The sequence below is a fragment of the Xenopus laevis genome, chromosome 4L (assembly GCF_017654675.1).
Source record: "Xenopus laevis strain J_2021 chromosome 4L, Xenopus_laevis_v10.1, whole genome shotgun sequence".
Taxonomy (NCBI): domain Eukaryota; kingdom Metazoa; phylum Chordata; class Amphibia; order Anura; family Pipidae; genus Xenopus; species Xenopus laevis.
In genome coordinates this window covers 17,969,061-17,985,581 of record NC_054377.1, presented here as the reverse complement: position 1 = coordinate 17,985,581, position 16,521 = coordinate 17,969,061, and the positions used below count along the sequence as shown (strand labels likewise).

Below are 16,521 nucleotides of genomic sequence, written 5' to 3'. Positions count from 1 at the left end.
TGACATCACATCTGTGTTCTGTAGGTGCATCTGGGTCCCCCCTTTTTTTTCATTTTGATATAGTTTCATTTGTTTAATTCTTTTTCATTTGCTATTTGTTTTCCCATTTCTCTCCATCATTGTGTTTACACTTTATCTTTCCTTTCAGCTTATGGTTAGTAATACCATTCCAATGTGTTCCGCACAATACGAACGCATGTTCAATACTAGCCGTATACCAGGCATTGAGACAGGTACAGTTTAAGTCCTGTACTTTGTGTTATCAATTACATTAGTCCTACTGCGTATACTGAAATAAAACAATTTTCAAACAATTTGCATGTGGCAACTTTATTTGTTTATGCTTTGTAAGGTCTTAGAAAGTAAGACTAATATTCTAGTTATCGGATACAGGAAAACCACTTGCAAACTGACATTTGTGTCTAATATTACTTGGCTATGGTTAATAACTCATCCTTTTCATCTCTTGGTGGCTCAGAGGGGCATTTTGGGTCTTGATGGATAGTGATGGAGCCATGCCCCCAGTGGTCCTACTCTCCTACAGTCTGTTCCAAAGTTGATAAACCACAAAAGCAGAAATTTGAACTTACAATGCTGCTTCATTTGAGAGAAACATGCCACCTTTATATATCTGCTTTGCCCAAAGGCTAAGATTACTGGATATGCCTGGATATATATCAGCCTTGTGAAGCATCTTCAGAGCCCTCTTTGCCCAGAGTTTAAATCTAAGATTGCTAAATATGCCTAGATATACACCAGCATTGTGAGCCTTCATTAGACCCTTCTTTACCCAGAGGTTTAATCTAAGATTGCTAGATATGCCTAGATATACACCAGCCTTATGTGCCTTTATCAGACTTCTCTTTGCCCAGGGGTTTAATCTAGGATTGCTGGCCATGACTGGATATTCGTATGAAGCTTCTTCAGACCATTTTTGCAGGATGCCCATTCCTCCATGTTAGTGCAGCTTTGAGGGTTTAATAGCATCCATATTGTGTTGAAGGCCAGGTAAAACCACATGATAGTTGACATTGACATGATGTACAGCAGTTTTGGTGTTAAGGCCGTTGGCACACCACTTGCTGTGACCACCATAGTGCTCACAGAGAGAACAACAGTTATTTTGTTCTTCTCTGCCCAAAGTTGCTTTCCATTTAAGCTATGGGGGACAGTTTAACAGATGTGGTTCTTCCCCAGAGCACTATGGTGGTCAGACCAATTGACAATCCTTAGGCCCATAAATTTATTATTGAAGGAACAAGGCCATACCATTTACCATTTTGAACTCCACTGAGGTGCACTTGCCGAGATGGTCAAGAATTATTGTAAAAATTCTCTGACCTATTTGGGCATGTATGGGCACCTTAAGATAGCAGCTTCCCTAAAATACTTCAGTGCCCTGGCCAATCTGTAGTAAAATCATTGAACATGTATAGGACCCAGGTCACAGAAACAAAGAAAATACAGGTATAGCATCTGTTCTCTGTAAACCCGTTATCCCGAAAGCTCCGAATTACAGGATTGCCTTCTCCCATAGACTCCATTTTAATCAAATAACTCACATTTTTAAAAAATGATTTCTCTTCTTCTCTGTAATAATAAAACAGTACTTTGTACTTGATCCAAATTAAGATATAAGTAACACTTAAAGGGCATGTAAAGTCTAAAATAGAATAAGGCTAAAAATGCTGTTTTTTGTATACTAAATATAAACATGAACTTACTGCACCACAAGCCTAATCAAACAAATGATTTATGCTTTCAAAGTTGGCCACAGGGGGTCACCATCTTGTAACTTTGTTAAACATCTTTGCAAGACTAAGGGGCCGATTCACTAAGCTCGAGTGAAGGATTCGAATGAAAAAAATTCGAATTTCGAAGTATTTTTTGGGTACTTCGACCATCGAATTGGTTAAATTCGTTCGAATTCGAACGAAAAATCGTTCGACTATTCGACCATTCGATAGTCGAAGTACTTTCCCTTTAAAAAAAACTTCGACCCCCTACTTCGGCAGATAAAACCTACCAAAGTCAATGTTAGCCTATGGGGAAGGTCCCCATAGGCTTGCTAAACTTTTTTTGATCGAAGGATTTTCCTTCGATCGTTGGATTAAAATCCTTCGAATCGTTCGTTTCGAAGGATTTAATCGTTCGATCGAATGAAAAATCCGATCGATCGAACGAACGTTTAGCGCTAAATCCTTCGACTTCGATATTCGAAGTCGAAGGATTTCAATTCGAGGGTCAAATTTCGAAGTATTTTTAACTTCGAAATTCGACCCTTAGTGAATCTGCCCCTAAGACTGTGTGCACATTCTCAGTGTGGTCTGGGCTGCTTAGGGATCATCATAAACAAAGCTGCTTGAGTTCTGCATGGCTGGGAAGTAAGGCGGGGGCTCCCCCTGCTGTTCATAAGTATGATTGTTTCCCTGCAGAACAGTTAGGGACCGTCTGACAATTCCTATCCACAGCAGTAAATGAAGGAAGAATTTCACTGCATACAGTCAGGTTTCTTATAAAAACGGTACACATTTTTTAATTAAAGTATATTGGAGATAGGTTTCTTTTTCATTAAAGAAAGTAAAAATGGGATTTTATTTTTTTGCCTTTACATGCCCTTTAATCTGGCCATAGACTCAAAGATCCACTTGTTTGGCAACGTTGCCAAACGAGCGGATCTTTCCCCGATATGCCACTAACTGCATGGCTATATCGGGGGTAATCCAAACGTTTGGCCGTATGGTCGAACAATTGGATTACGATACGCCAAGGGGCTCCGAAGGGTTGGTCAGGTAAAAATCAAACCTTCCTGATCTATCTCGTAGCCAGATATCGATCGGGAAGACCCGTCGGAAGCCCCCATATATGGGCAGATAAGCAGGCAAATTGGTCTAAACGACCGATATTGGCGGCTTTATCTGCCCTTGTACGGCCACCTTCATTGGAAGCAAAACCAGCCTATTGGGTTTAATTAATGTTCATATTATTTTTTAGTTAGATGCAAATAATGGAAAGGCCACTTATTTGGATAACTCAGTGTCCCGAGTATTCTGAATAATAGGAGCTATACCTGTATAAAGATTTGAAGAATGGGGGAAAAGATGAATAAATATGAATATAATAGTGCTGCTTTACCTCTGGGATGTACTGTAACTGTCTGAGCATAATCCTGCAGGGTCTTTAGTTTACCATCTCTTAACCCTTACATTTCCCTATTTTTCTTCCTCCTTTGTTTTTTGTATGTAACTTTTGTTTTCTAATTCAACTTCTAGAGCTGGAAACATGCTTTTAGATCCCCGTTATATGGGATATGCACCTACCAGTCTCATAAAAACCGCATGACCACATCTTGGGGCATGTTTTCTTTATAGAAAAACATGAAAAACAGTTCAGTAATATTAGACAGTCGTGTTTGCAAGTGGCTAAGGCGAGAGCTTTACAGAAGTTGCGTGATCTTGGAGAAAAATAAAAGATTTGTGATTAAATGCCACAGTGGATTTTGCCTGATTGTCACCCTAATGTCGCTGATCCAAACAATAAAGTGTATCCCTTTTGGCTTTTCATATCTTGCTTGGCTTCCCTTGCATGCGCTTGTCTATGCCTAGTTATTAACCCTTCCACTAGCAACAACGCTAACAGATCATTTGGCACCAACACACTTAACCACATTTAAATGTATTTGACCACATGTAGAATAACTACAGTAAGCTGCTAATTGTATGTTCTGTCACTGTGTATCTGTAACTGTTAATCGTTTGTAACCCCAGCTATACCATATGCAACACCTTTTCTTTGCAAGTGCACACATCATTTTAGGAACGCTGATTTTGATTCAACCCTAGCGGACATTTTTGGCTTAAAGGGGTGGTTCAACTTTAAGTTAACTTTTAGTATGCTATTGTAAGGCTATAGTGAATTGAACTACATAGTTAAGGTGGCCATAGATGTAGAGATCTGCTCTTTGGGGATGTCACCAAACGAGCGGATCCCTCCCCGATATGCCCTCATTGAAGTGGCCGATATCGGGCTGATCTGACCGTGGGCCCTAGGACCCAAAGATTGGATCAGAACGGAGGCCAAACGGGAGGTCAGATTGCGGTAACGCATCAACGAAAAGATGCGGCAGCGATCCAACGGGATTTTCTAACATGCATGATCAGAATCTGCCAGACTTTCGGCCATATATCATTCGGGGAAGCCTGTCGGTGGGCTCTACACACGGGCCATTAAGCTGCCGAATTGGTCTGTTGGCAGCTTTTACCGGCCCATGTTTAAGTCTTAACTTGTAGTTTTGCCCCCAATAATGTGCTCCGGATGAGACTTTAATTCTCAGGGGTTGAGCCTTCTCAACGGTGTGAAGGCAGGGTGTTGCACAACTGTAACTGTATACAATGCACAAATGATGGCTCCACTGGAGACTTCAATCCCCTTAGGAGTGTCTCTGGTAAAAAGCCCTGAGACCGCATGGCAAAGTGATTATATATTATTACACAGTGCCACCTAGACGCCAAATCTGGGATAGCTAGGGATCAAACTGTGACCCAGGAAAAAGGAAATTACCACTTTCCTTAGACTAAGCATTCCCCCTGTGCCCAATCCTTAGGGGAATGCAAAGTAAATGGGGTTACATTTATCAGTCCTCTACATTATAGAATGGCTTAATCTAATCAACTTTTCAACTGGCCTTCATTATTATATTTTCACTGACCCCCACTGCTCTGTAAGGCGACAAATGTATTGTCATTGCTACATTTTAATACTCCTCTTTCTATTCAGGCCTCTCCTATTCACATTCCAGTCTCTTATTCAAATCAATGAATGGTTGCCAGGGTGAAGTGGACCCTTGCAACCAGAATGCTGAAATTGCAAACTGGAGAGCTGTTGAATAAAAAGCTAATAACTAAAAAAACACAAATAATAGAAAATGAAAACCATTGGCAATTTTGACAGTCTGGTTGCTAGTGTCCAAATTACCCTAGCGTTGCTTTGACTGGAACATAAATAGGAGAAGCAATTGTTTTTTAGATGGGGTCAGTGACCCCCATTGAAAGCTGGAAACAGTCAGCAGAAGAAAGCAAATAACTCAAAAACTATAAAAAAGGAAAAAATCAAGGCCAATTGAAAAGTAACTTTAAATTGGCCATTCTGTAACATGCTAAAAGTTAACTTAAAGGTGAACCACCCCTTTAAGTAGAACCATACTACAGAGAAGTCCTAGGAGCAAATGATGTCATATGGTAGGATGGCATTTATATTTTTCAGCTTGCATGCGCCCGTTGCATTTACATTATAATATAAATTATGGGCCTTTCAGTCCACAGTTCAGTCAGTCCAGATGTGCACTAGGGTGACATGATCCAATATGGCAGTCACACAGGTTCACTACTGAGGTAGAATGCCTCCATATAACCTGAAGGTGCATTATATTGTTTTTTCATTGAAGAGGCTTGATCCACACAGGGGCATTTTACTCACATCAGAAAAAAAATTGGGGATAATGTTAATCATCTTAAAAAGCTCATAAAATACTTGTGTAGCAGATCCCTAACTCCTGTCTAAATACTTGGCACCGTACAGTTATTTGTAGCAGCCGATCAATGATTAGCATTGAACAGTCTAGTGCAGCTGATTGGCTGCCGAGCCAGGTCAAATATTGCCCCTAATCATAGAAATAACTAGGGAGTAAAATACTAACTGAAACATATTCAGAGACCAATGTGGAAGTTGTTTTATAATATTTTCTTGTAAAATTCTAGACACTATTCAGCATGTGAAGGACAGCAAACACATTGTTGTCTACCACAAGGGGCGCTATTTCAAAGTATGGCTGTACCATGATGGTAGGTTACTCAAGCCAAGAGAGATTGAGCATCAGATGCAAAGAATTATTGATGACACATCCAGTCCACAGCCTGGGGAGGAGAAACTGGCAGCGCTAACTGCCGGAGACAGGTATGGTTGTCTTTCTTTTTGACATGTGCTCAGTCCGTTGGGCTTATGTTAAAAACAAAAGTGCGGAAATACTATCTGAACTGCCAACTATATATATATATATATATATGCCTCTGATACTCCGGAACCATTTCCCCAGCTTCCCTTTTTCCAGGTTAAAGCAATAGATTCTGGCACATGTACCCCCATAATAAATTACTTTTATTGAAGGTCGAATTTCGAATTCATGTGAGTTTTTTTTAAACTCCCTTAGGGAGGAACATCACGATGTGGCTGGACCAAACACGTCGCTATGCAACGAAACGCATGCGTCGTGTCGGATGTTCTGAAGATAACAGGAAGTGAAGGAGAAGTCGCAGGTAAGAACTAAATTTATCCGAATGTCGGATGAAAACACATCTGCGTTTTCATCCAACAGTCGCATAAATGTAGATCTTACCTATGATTTCTCCTTCACTTCCTGTTATCTTCAGAACATCCAAAACGTCGCATTGCTTTTGTCGTATGGCGATGTTTCGGCTCCAGCCGCATCGTGGAGTTCCTCCTTTAAATTTGTATATATAAAAAACCTGAATGTCAGGAAGGCAGCAAACATCTCCAAATTGGTCATTGGACCTCTCCAATTGACTTATGCAGGAATTAGGCAGGTTTTAGGGGGCGAATAGTTGAATTTGAATTCTTAAAGGGCCAGAGTATGATGAATCTCAAAAATCAAATTCAAATTTTTTTTTAAAAAAACTCGAACCGAGTTTGGATAATTCCCTAGTCGAGTTTGACCATAAAAAAATTGTATTTTAATTTTGACCCTAAATAAATCTGCCCTATAATGTAATAAAAGGCACTCATTGTAGCCAGCAAACCCATAGCAACCAATAAGATGTTTGCTTTTAAACAAGTGTCCCTTAAATGCTAAGAGCTGATTGGTTGCTATGAGTTACTGTGACTGGCCAAACTTAGTGCCTTTTATTACAAAACTCCAAAGGTCCCTCTGCTTTACAGAGAATCTGTGCACCACACAGCATGGAAAGCAGTCGGAATAAACATCCCAGAAGTCCCATAATGTATCAATTCAACATAGAATAAGATTAGGGAGGCGTACAGTGACTTAAGAACCTGACTTCTTTTATATATATATATATATATATATATATACACATTTTGGCAGTTCATATAGTTTGTGCGACCAACTGAATTCGTTTATGGCAAAGAATAAGGTATTAATATGCTTTAAAGGAGGGTTACCATTTCTTATTTTCCATCCATTATTTGTTTTTTGTACAATATTTTGGATGTTCATTTTCCAGGGTACCCTGGGCTAAAGCTCGCAAATCTCACTTTGCAAATGGAAAGAACAAGCAGTCGCTGGATGCTGTTGAGAAAGCAGCTTTCTTTGTAACCTTGGATGACACAGAGCAAGGTTACAATAAAGATGATCCAGTCAATTCCCTGGACAGTTATGCCAAATCTCTTCTTCATGGGAAGTGCTATGACAGGTACATGCCTGATTTTTAATTTAACCCTTTCAGTAAGATGTTCTCGTACAGGTGTGGAATCCATTATCTGGAAACCTCTGATATCCCGTAGATTTCCTGTAATATTAAAACATTACCTTCTACTGCTTCCCAACTAAGATATAGTTAATCCTTATTGGAGGCAAAACCATTCTATTGGGTTTGATTAATGGTTACATGATTTTTTAAGTAGACTATGGAGATCCAAATTTTGGATCTGTAAAACCCCAGGTCCCAAGCAAAAAGGAAAATAGCTGCATCACTTACTGGAGAAGCTTCTAAATATTATATGGGGTTATGTAATTAAAGGCACTAAGTTTGCCCAGGGGCAGTAACCTATATCAACCAATCAGCAGGTAGAATTTCCAGGTCACGTGTTTAAAACCAAACATCTTATTGGTTGCTACTGGTTATTGCTCCTGGGCAAACTTAGTGCCTTTTATTACATGTGGGGGATACATGACTATACATTTTTTAAAGAAAGAAAGTTTGGCTTTGCGAAGATCACAATGATCCCCCTGAATCAGGGAAATTTCCTGCTGTAATTGAAATCTGTAATTAAAATTGTTTTAAAACAATTTTTATTTTGGGCAGATAATTCTGATTCTGTGCGTAAGTTGCCATAGACATCCTTTTTTTGGGTGGGCTGCTGGGGGCTGTTTGGGTCTCTGTATACTTAAAATGCCAGGGCCTATTTTGAATCCCAGTCCAGACCTGGGTATGGCATCCGTTATCCAGAAACCTGTTATCCAGAAAGAGCCGAATTATGGAAAGGCCGTCTTCCATAGACTCCATTATAATCAGATAATCCAAATTTTTAAAAATGATTTCCTTTTTCCTCTATAATAATAAAACAGTAGCTTGTACTTGATCCCAACTAAGATTTAATTAATCCTTATTGGAAGCAAAGCCAGCCTATTGGATTTATTTAATGTTTATATGATTTTCTAGTAGTCTTAAGGTGTGAAGATCCAAATTATGGAAAGACACATTATCCGGAAAACCCCAGGTCCCAAGGGTTCTGGATAACCTGTAATCACTTTATTAAACCAAAATAATGGGGTTTTTTTCGTTCTTTTTTCTGTCTGTTAATCCTGGGTATTTGCATGTGTTCCACTTCTAGGTGGTTTGACAAAACAATGAGCTTTGTCGTGTTCAAGAATGGAAAGATGGGCATGAACTGCGAGCATTCCTGGGCCGATGCACCTATACTCGGGCACCTCTGGGAGGTCAGTTGGGAAAATCATTTTTGCCATGCCATTGAAATGGTCTATGAGAGTGTAGTACTGTATAAATGCAATATGCAGCCCTAGCTTCTGTTGAATGAACATTCTAGCTCAGTCCGTCTCTCCGGTGCCCACATTGTTTAAAGGAACCATGCTGGCTAAAGAACAGCAGCTCAGATTTGAATTGGTGTCACTGATCTCACATTACTATTTCCACAGTATGCCATGGCCACGGATAAAATAGAACTGGGGTACAATGAAGACGGACATTGTAAAGGAGATGTGAATGGAAGCATCCCTCCTCCAAACAGACTGCAGTGGGATATCACAGAAGAGGTAAGGAAACATCTTACATATACAAGGAGTTAAGTGAGCATCAAAATGCCCATTTCATTGGAAAAAATTGTTCCAACCCCAGCACATTGATACATTATGTCATGTTAAGTTATAAAGGGACTTTGGCATCCCAAAAAACACACCCAATTCATCTTGAAATATATTTTAGTACTGTATGATGTATTGTAGACAGTGGAATACAAGGGCAAATTGCAGTTTGGTTATTCAGCTCTTTGTTCTTCAACTCTAGGAATGAAAACATTTTCTGGTTTCTAATTTAAAACATACCCTAGCAACCAGGCATATTGAACGATATATAAGGGAAAAACAAATATTTTGGCACCAGTGATTATGCCTTGATTCTCATTAAAGCAGGGCTGTTTTTCACGGCACGTCACCCCAAGGCCGCAAGGGACCCATCGCTGGCTGCATCTTCCTCGCACGCCCCCTCCTCCCGAGGACACATGGTCCTAGCACTGGCTCCGTAGGATATGCACAATCCCCAAGCATAGGAGCAGTGGGGCGCTTTGAGTCCCCAGTGCTTCTTAAGGATGCGGCTGGGCAGCACGCCATCTCTAAAAATGTTGCCGCCTGGGCCTTTGTGGCCTTGCCACAAATCCGGGCCTGCCTTTAAGCAAACGTTTAGTATGTTATAGAATGGCTAATTCTAAGCCTTCATTTTTTCTTTTTTGTCGTTTTTGAATTATTTGCCTTCTTCTTCTGACTTCCAGGTTTCAAATGGGGATGACTGACCCCACCTAAAAAAAACACATGCTCTGTAAGGCTACACAGTTATTGCTACTTTTTATTATACGTTTTTCCATTCAGGTCCTCTCTATTCATATTTCGCTTTCTTATTCAAATCAGTGCAAGGTTGCTAGGGTAATTTGGACTCTTGCATCCAGATTGCTGAAATTGCATGCTGATGAATAAAAAGCTAATAACTCAAAAACCACAAACAATACAAAATGAAAATGATTTGCAAATTGTCTCAGCTTATCACTGACTACATCATACTAAAAGTTCATTTGAAGGTGAACAACCCCTTTAAGGGATTTTAAATATTGGGGGATGCCTTTAGTTCCCCTTTAAGAATATGTTACCTTGAAATTGAGTGCGTATGTATATAGGCAAGGTGTTGCAGGTCATGTATGTAAATATCCTCATGTTTTGGAGCAGAAGGTGCATAATAACCCTACCCCCACTTCCTTTCCTGCAGTCTGAAAGTGCTTTCTAGATTGTTTTCTAAAGGGAATTTCTCAATTTTCTGAAGTGAATTTCTCAATTTTCTAAAGTGAATTTCTCACTCTGCTCTTGCCCAAATATAAGCACTGGTGTTTCATCACATATACTTGGAACTGGACCCCCTCCCTCTCAGTCTGCCTGAAAGCTGTTGTCTCCTCGGAACAGAAAAGGGTAGAGACACATGTGAATATTCGGGGAGATTAGTCGCCCAAAGACAAAACGACTCTTCTTCGGGTGACTAATCTCCCGGCAATGCCTTCCCGCCGGCTAGGTTATAAATTGACGGCAGGATGGCACTTGGAGCGCTTCGTTTTCCGAAGTCACCTGAAGTTTCCTCATGAGGTAACTTTGGTTGACTTCGGAAAACGAAGCGCTCCAAGTGCCATCCCGTTGGCGATTTGGATTCTAGCCAGCAGGAAGGATTTTCTGTGAGATTAGTCGCCCGAAGTAGTTGCCTAAAGAAGTAAATATCCCCGAATCTCCATGTGTGTCTCTGCCCTAAGAGAGCAGCCTTCAGTAAAGGCAGCACATGAGGCGATCAGACAGAGTGTACAGCATGGCCGCCTTTCTATTGCTCCGATTGTTCATGCAAGAATGAATGAAACAGCAGAAAGTCAAGAGAGTGCTTTGAGAGATTCAAATTAAATTTGTTTGCCCTTAAGAAAAAAAAACACCAGCACACATTTAACTTTACATTCGCTGCGCTCAATTTCTCCTCCCTGCACCGCCAGATGGATCGTCATTGCAGCTTGTTTCTGCTTGTTAATAAAATATAGTGCATTTTATCTAACATACTACAAACTGCATTATATTTGTCACTTAGTGATGTCACAATGTGACAAATATAATCGTAAATTTGACTGATGCAGCTTTCTCCTGCCACACCCCTTCTCCACTTGTTAAAAAGCACCTAAAACCGTACATGCTTTTTTTAAATTTGCTCTAATGGCCAATGTACTGTAATAACATTAAATAACCAGGGCCGGATTTACATAGCGGACGCCCCTAGGCCCACTGCCGTTCGTCGCCCCTGTCCCCTTCCCTTTATTCATGCAAATCTTCATGGAGATTGTATCTCCTGCGCATCCCCAGTGTTTTTGAACCAATGTGGGTGTGGTTGGGCAGCATGCCGCCCCCCTAAAATCCTGCCGCCCTAGGCCCGGGCCTAGGTGGCCTTTCCACAAATCCGGGCCTGTAAATACCGGGGATCATTATACCAGCTACCGCACTGTATCTGAAATGATTTATCACTGCTGTTCTGTTCATTGCTCTTACAAACGTCATTTCCTTTCAGTGCCAAAACGTTATTGAAGATTCCCTGACAGTTGCCAATGCCCTCGCAGATGACGTTGATTTCCACTCATTCCCCTTTGATACTTTTGGCAAAGGTCTAATCAAGAAAAGCAGAACGAGCCCAGATGCCTTTGTGCAATTATCTCTCCAGCTAGCTCATTACAGAGTAAGTGAAGCTTCCCATTGCAATGCAAGCTATTCTGGTTCCCCTTTCAGACAGATTTGTATATATGTAATTTGGGTGTGGACACTGCACCGTGTAAGGCATGATTAGCTGTAAATTAATAATGGACTAATTTAATTATAGGGCTCATTTACAAGTGTAGTGTGCAAAGTGCAATTTCTATTTTTTTTATTCAAACTTTTTTATTGTATTTCCAAAAGTAAATAAAATAAATTAAAATAGTAAAACCGTACATTGTGTGTTTATGACATGATGGGTATACAAATACCATTGTTTCTTGAGTTTTTTGATCAACATCAGTCACTTTTAACATGGTTTCATTACAAGTCAAGTCAGTGGGGGCACGTGCAATTTCAATTTAGGATGTTTTTACCCTCAGTGAATGCAGTGGTTTTTCCTAAAATTCCATCTTTCTAGGGATGCACCGAATCCAGGATTTTGGCTCTGTCCGGCCGAACCGAATCCAAATTCGCATTAGGAGGGAAATCACGTGACTTGTTTTAAAAAATGTTTTACCCTTCCCAACCCTAATTTGCATATGCAAATTAGGATTTGGATTCGGTTCGGTATTTGGCCGAATCTTTCTCGAAGGATTCAGGGGTTCGGCTGAATCCAAAAAAGTGGATTTGGTGCATCCCTATATCTTTCCAACCGAGTTGTCCAAAAAAGAAACCTGTAATGTGCCCCAGCAGTAACTCTTGTGTATCCTCTTATTTTTTTTTAAGGACAAAGGAAAGTTCTGTTTGACTTATGAAGCCTCTATGACCAGGCTGTTCAGAGAAGGCAGAACAGAGACCGTCCGCTCCTGCACCAATGAATCCTGCGACTTTGTTTTGGCAATGTCCGACCCCACACAAACAGTGAGTAAGACCTCTCCTTCAATAGACTGCAACTTCCATGGAAGACATAGATGTCTGTCCCTTAGTCCCCCCTGCTGTTTCAATACAGCTACTAGCATCCTTCATTGGTCAAAGGGATGCTGGGACCTGTAATTAAAAGCAAAAGGGGCATAGGTTTTGATTTATTAAAGACTAGCTATTTTTTACTGAAGCCAGAGAACATGCTTCAAATCACCCAGTCCAAAAATGGTGCAAAACACACAAAAGTGCTAGGTTGAGCCTCTTTATCCCTGGTCTCCAGCAAAATGACCTGCAGGAGGCAAGGATCTTCAGAACTCCATCGACACAAGACTAGGGGAGCCCCTTTATCCACCCCACTCCAGTTCGAAGGCTTGCAAGGGTTCCAGGCCACAAATGGACCCCCAAAAAGGTCTCCGAGACCAATGCATTGACCTGGAGGCCTATTGCATCAATCTAATAAGTGGTAAAAAAATTAAAAAGTGCCGGGGACTCCAAAAGGAGAATAAATAAATAGATAAAAATAATCAAATCAGTTTGGCTGTGTGCAGCCCCAGCCTATCAGCTGGATTTTAAAAAATTCTTAACCACCATCAGCAGGGTTTTAAAGGAAACCCTAAAAATGAATATGGCTAAAAATGCCATATTTTATGTAATGACCTTGTTGCACCAGCCTAAAGTTTCAGCTTGTCAATAGCAGCAATGATCCAGGACTTCAAACTTGTCACAGGGGGTCACCATCTTGGAAAGTGTCTGCAACACTCACATGCTCAGTTGGCAACTGTTGGGAAGCTGAGCTTAGGGTTCGTCACAATTTATCAAGCAGAAAATGAGGTTGCTTTGTAATATAAGATGATTGTACAGGGCTGATTATTAGATTCTGATGCTAATTCCACTGGTTTCTGTGCTGCCATGTAGTAATTATCTGTATTAATAATCAGCCTTATATTGTAACAGTTATATTTTATGTGTACTGTATATTGTGAGTGGGTCCCTAAGCTCAGTAAGTGACAGCAGCACAGAGCATGTGCAGTGAATCAGCAGAAAAGAAGATGGGGAGCTACTGGGGCATCTTTGGAGACACAGATCTTTACTGCTAAAGGGCTGTGGTTGCCTTGGGCTGGTACAGAAGCACAAAACATAATGTACAACATTTCTAGCTACTTCTTTAGTAAGGCTTTAGGTTTAATTTAAGAGCAAAATGTGCAAACGAAAAGTGCTTAGTATGTGCTCAAGTGCATTAAAGGCTTGCTATGTCAAATCAGAAAAATGTATAATGTATTTTTTTATAATATATAGTGCTGAGACATTTGTATGAGTACCCAGAGAAAACCCATCCAACCTGGAGAAAACACACACATACAAAATCCTTGCAGACTTTACCCTGCCAGAACCATTCTTAGGACCCCAGTGGTTCAAGGCAATAATGCTAAATACTGAGCCACTGTGCAGTTCTTAGAAGTCTTTGGGTGCCATAAGAAGTGTCAGTGTGTAGGAAGCTCAGTATCTCAAGACCATATGTTTCTGTTTTGCACTCTGCTTCTCTGGAAAATGCTTCTCTGATCATGGCTCGTTTAGGAAGATCAGTTCCTATTTTGTGCTTCTTGCTCAGTTTGCCCTACACAAATAAGCTGCATTAACATCTCATGTGTGGCCTGGGGTTTACGTTGCATTGAATTCTCACGTTCATTTGACTTTCTTACTTCTCCTGTAAGCTAAAAGCCATTAACCGCAATTTCTTTATCTACTCCTGCTCTTTTATTTATAACTTGGGGATGTAAATAGGCTATGCAAGGAAAGTTCCTCAGAATAAATCATTGTTGTTGTTGATCCATAAATACTTCAGAGAGCTGTAGGGAAAAAAGAACAAATGGAATTCCATTCTTTTAGAAGCAGACTCAAATACATCCTTATGAAATATTCACCCTTTTTCTGTTTGTAGAATGATAAAAGACTGCAGTTATTCAAGGAGGCAGCAGAGAAACATCAGCAAATGTATCGTCTGGCCATGACAGGCTCTGGCATCGACCGTCATCTCTTCTGTCTTTATGTGGTGTCCAAATACCTAGGGGTAGATTCCCCTTTCCTTAAAGAGGTAAGTGGCCCAGCATGGCCTGGATATGCGTTTATGTTTGTATAACTTTATTTATATAGCTCTACTAGGATACGCAGCACTGTACATTTTTACAATGATAAGCACACACAAGGAGCACAAGCATTATAATTAACAATGGCATGGGATTAAATGCCATGTGGTTACATGCATTACAATAACATTTTGGATGTGGCTAAATTGCAAACAAAGAACATTCTTAAAGGGATACTGTCATGGGAAAACATGTTTTTTATCAGTTAACAGAGCTGCTCCAGCAGAATTCTGCACTGAAATCCGTTTCTCAAAAGAAAGCGCAAACTGATTTTTTTATGTTTAATTTTGAAATCCGACATTGGGCTATACATCTTGTCAGTTTCCCAGCTGGCCTCAGTCATGTGACTTGTGCTCTGATAAACTTCAGTCACTCTTTACTGCTGTACTGCAAGTTGGAGTGATATCACCCCCTCTCTTTCCCACCCAGCAGCCCATCAACCGAACAATGGGACGGTAACCATATAACAGCTCCCCAAAACAAGATACAGCTGCCTGGTAGATCTAAGAACAGCACTTGGTAGTAAAATCTAGGTCACAGTAAGACACATTCAGTTACATTGAGTAGGAGAAACAGGGCCGGACTGGGAGTTAAAAGCAGCCCAGGCAAAAACATCTAAGCAGCCCACGTCCGAGCAGAATATAAAGGTTTTAAATGACAACAAATGCTATACACAAAACACCATATTCAATAAAATGCAGGAAAAATAACCCATGGCATCCAAGCTCAAGTTAGAATGCAGTTATTGGACCCTGCAAAGCTTTATGTCAGATACGTTTTTTCTATATGTGAAATTTCTCTAAATATAACAAGGTCAACTTAAAGGATTCACCAAAAACCTAGAGAGTTTAAAATCACAGACATTATTGTAAACATTCTTTGAAAAGTGGCCTATTGAGTGCAGAAAATAGGTTAGCTATAAAGCATCAGGCGCTCAGATGCCGCTACAAAATGATGACTATTTCATATATACAGTATAAATACCATAGAACTTATAGTAGGATGGCACAGAGATTATTTCAGAACTCATAGTAGGATGGTATACCTTATTTTGTAGCAGGGCCGGAACTAGGGGTAGGCAGAATAAGTGGCTGCGTAAGGCGCCATCATCGAGGGGCACACTTTAAAGATGATTTTTTTTTTATTCTTTGCGCTTATTCAATAATTTATTTCTATAAACATGGTACTCGGGCTGCCGGGCAGAACGGAATCCACCTCCCGCCTTACCTTCCTCATCTTCTCCCTACAGCTTAAGAGCTGCTTCTGTGTGGTGGGCTTGTTTGCCAGGTACAGGGGCAGTATGATGGATGGCTGCATATACATATTTATATAAATGAAAATTTTCATTCATTAATGTATTGTACACTTTCTTGCTTTCTTTATTTAAATATCGTCATGGTAAGGTGGGAAATGGTAATGCCTGAAGGGGGGGGCTAATTGAAACTTGTATAGGGAGCCAAACTAAATTGGTCCAGTCCTGTTTGATAGACTACAACTCTCTAATTATGGGTAGCCAACATTAACTGTTCCTCCAAATAGTTTTACAGATAATTCATTGGGGTTGGAAGCAGAATGATTAAATAATGAATTATAGGTTGGCATACCAGCTAAATCTGAGAGCTGTAGTTCTACCACCCTTAGCAGTATGATATACATAATCATTGCTAGCATGTGCTGTATTAGGTAACCATTATATTAAAATGAGGGGAAATCAATGAGCTCTTGTACATTTCCTTCTATTTTAATGACAGTTATTGTTAAAAATCAGGC

General features: G+C 40.2%; 1 protein-coding gene across 2 annotated transcripts in view; it reads left to right on the top strand.

The window, feature by feature from the left end:
- Nucleotides 1–16,521, top strand: part of LOC108713843 (carnitine O-palmitoyltransferase 1, liver isoform) — a 49,352-nt gene that overhangs the window by 27,899 nt on the left and 4,932 nt on the right. The window contains exons 9-16 of one of the 2 annotated variants that reach the window (XM_018257513.2): nt 149–233; nt 5,757–5,952; nt 7,257–7,445; nt 8,587–8,692; nt 8,909–9,025; nt 11,565–11,729; nt 12,473–12,607; nt 14,547–14,699. In XM_018257513.2, the coding sequence (XP_018113002.1) occupies nt 149–233; nt 5,757–5,952; nt 7,257–7,445; nt 8,587–8,692; nt 8,909–9,025; nt 11,565–11,729; nt 12,473–12,607; nt 14,547–14,699 (1,146 nt within the window). The remainder of the gene's footprint in view (nt 1–148; nt 234–5,756; nt 5,953–7,256; nt 7,446–8,586; nt 8,693–8,908; nt 9,026–11,564; nt 11,730–12,472; nt 12,608–14,546; nt 14,700–16,521) is intronic. The other variant, XM_018257512.2, reaches the window with a different exon arrangement.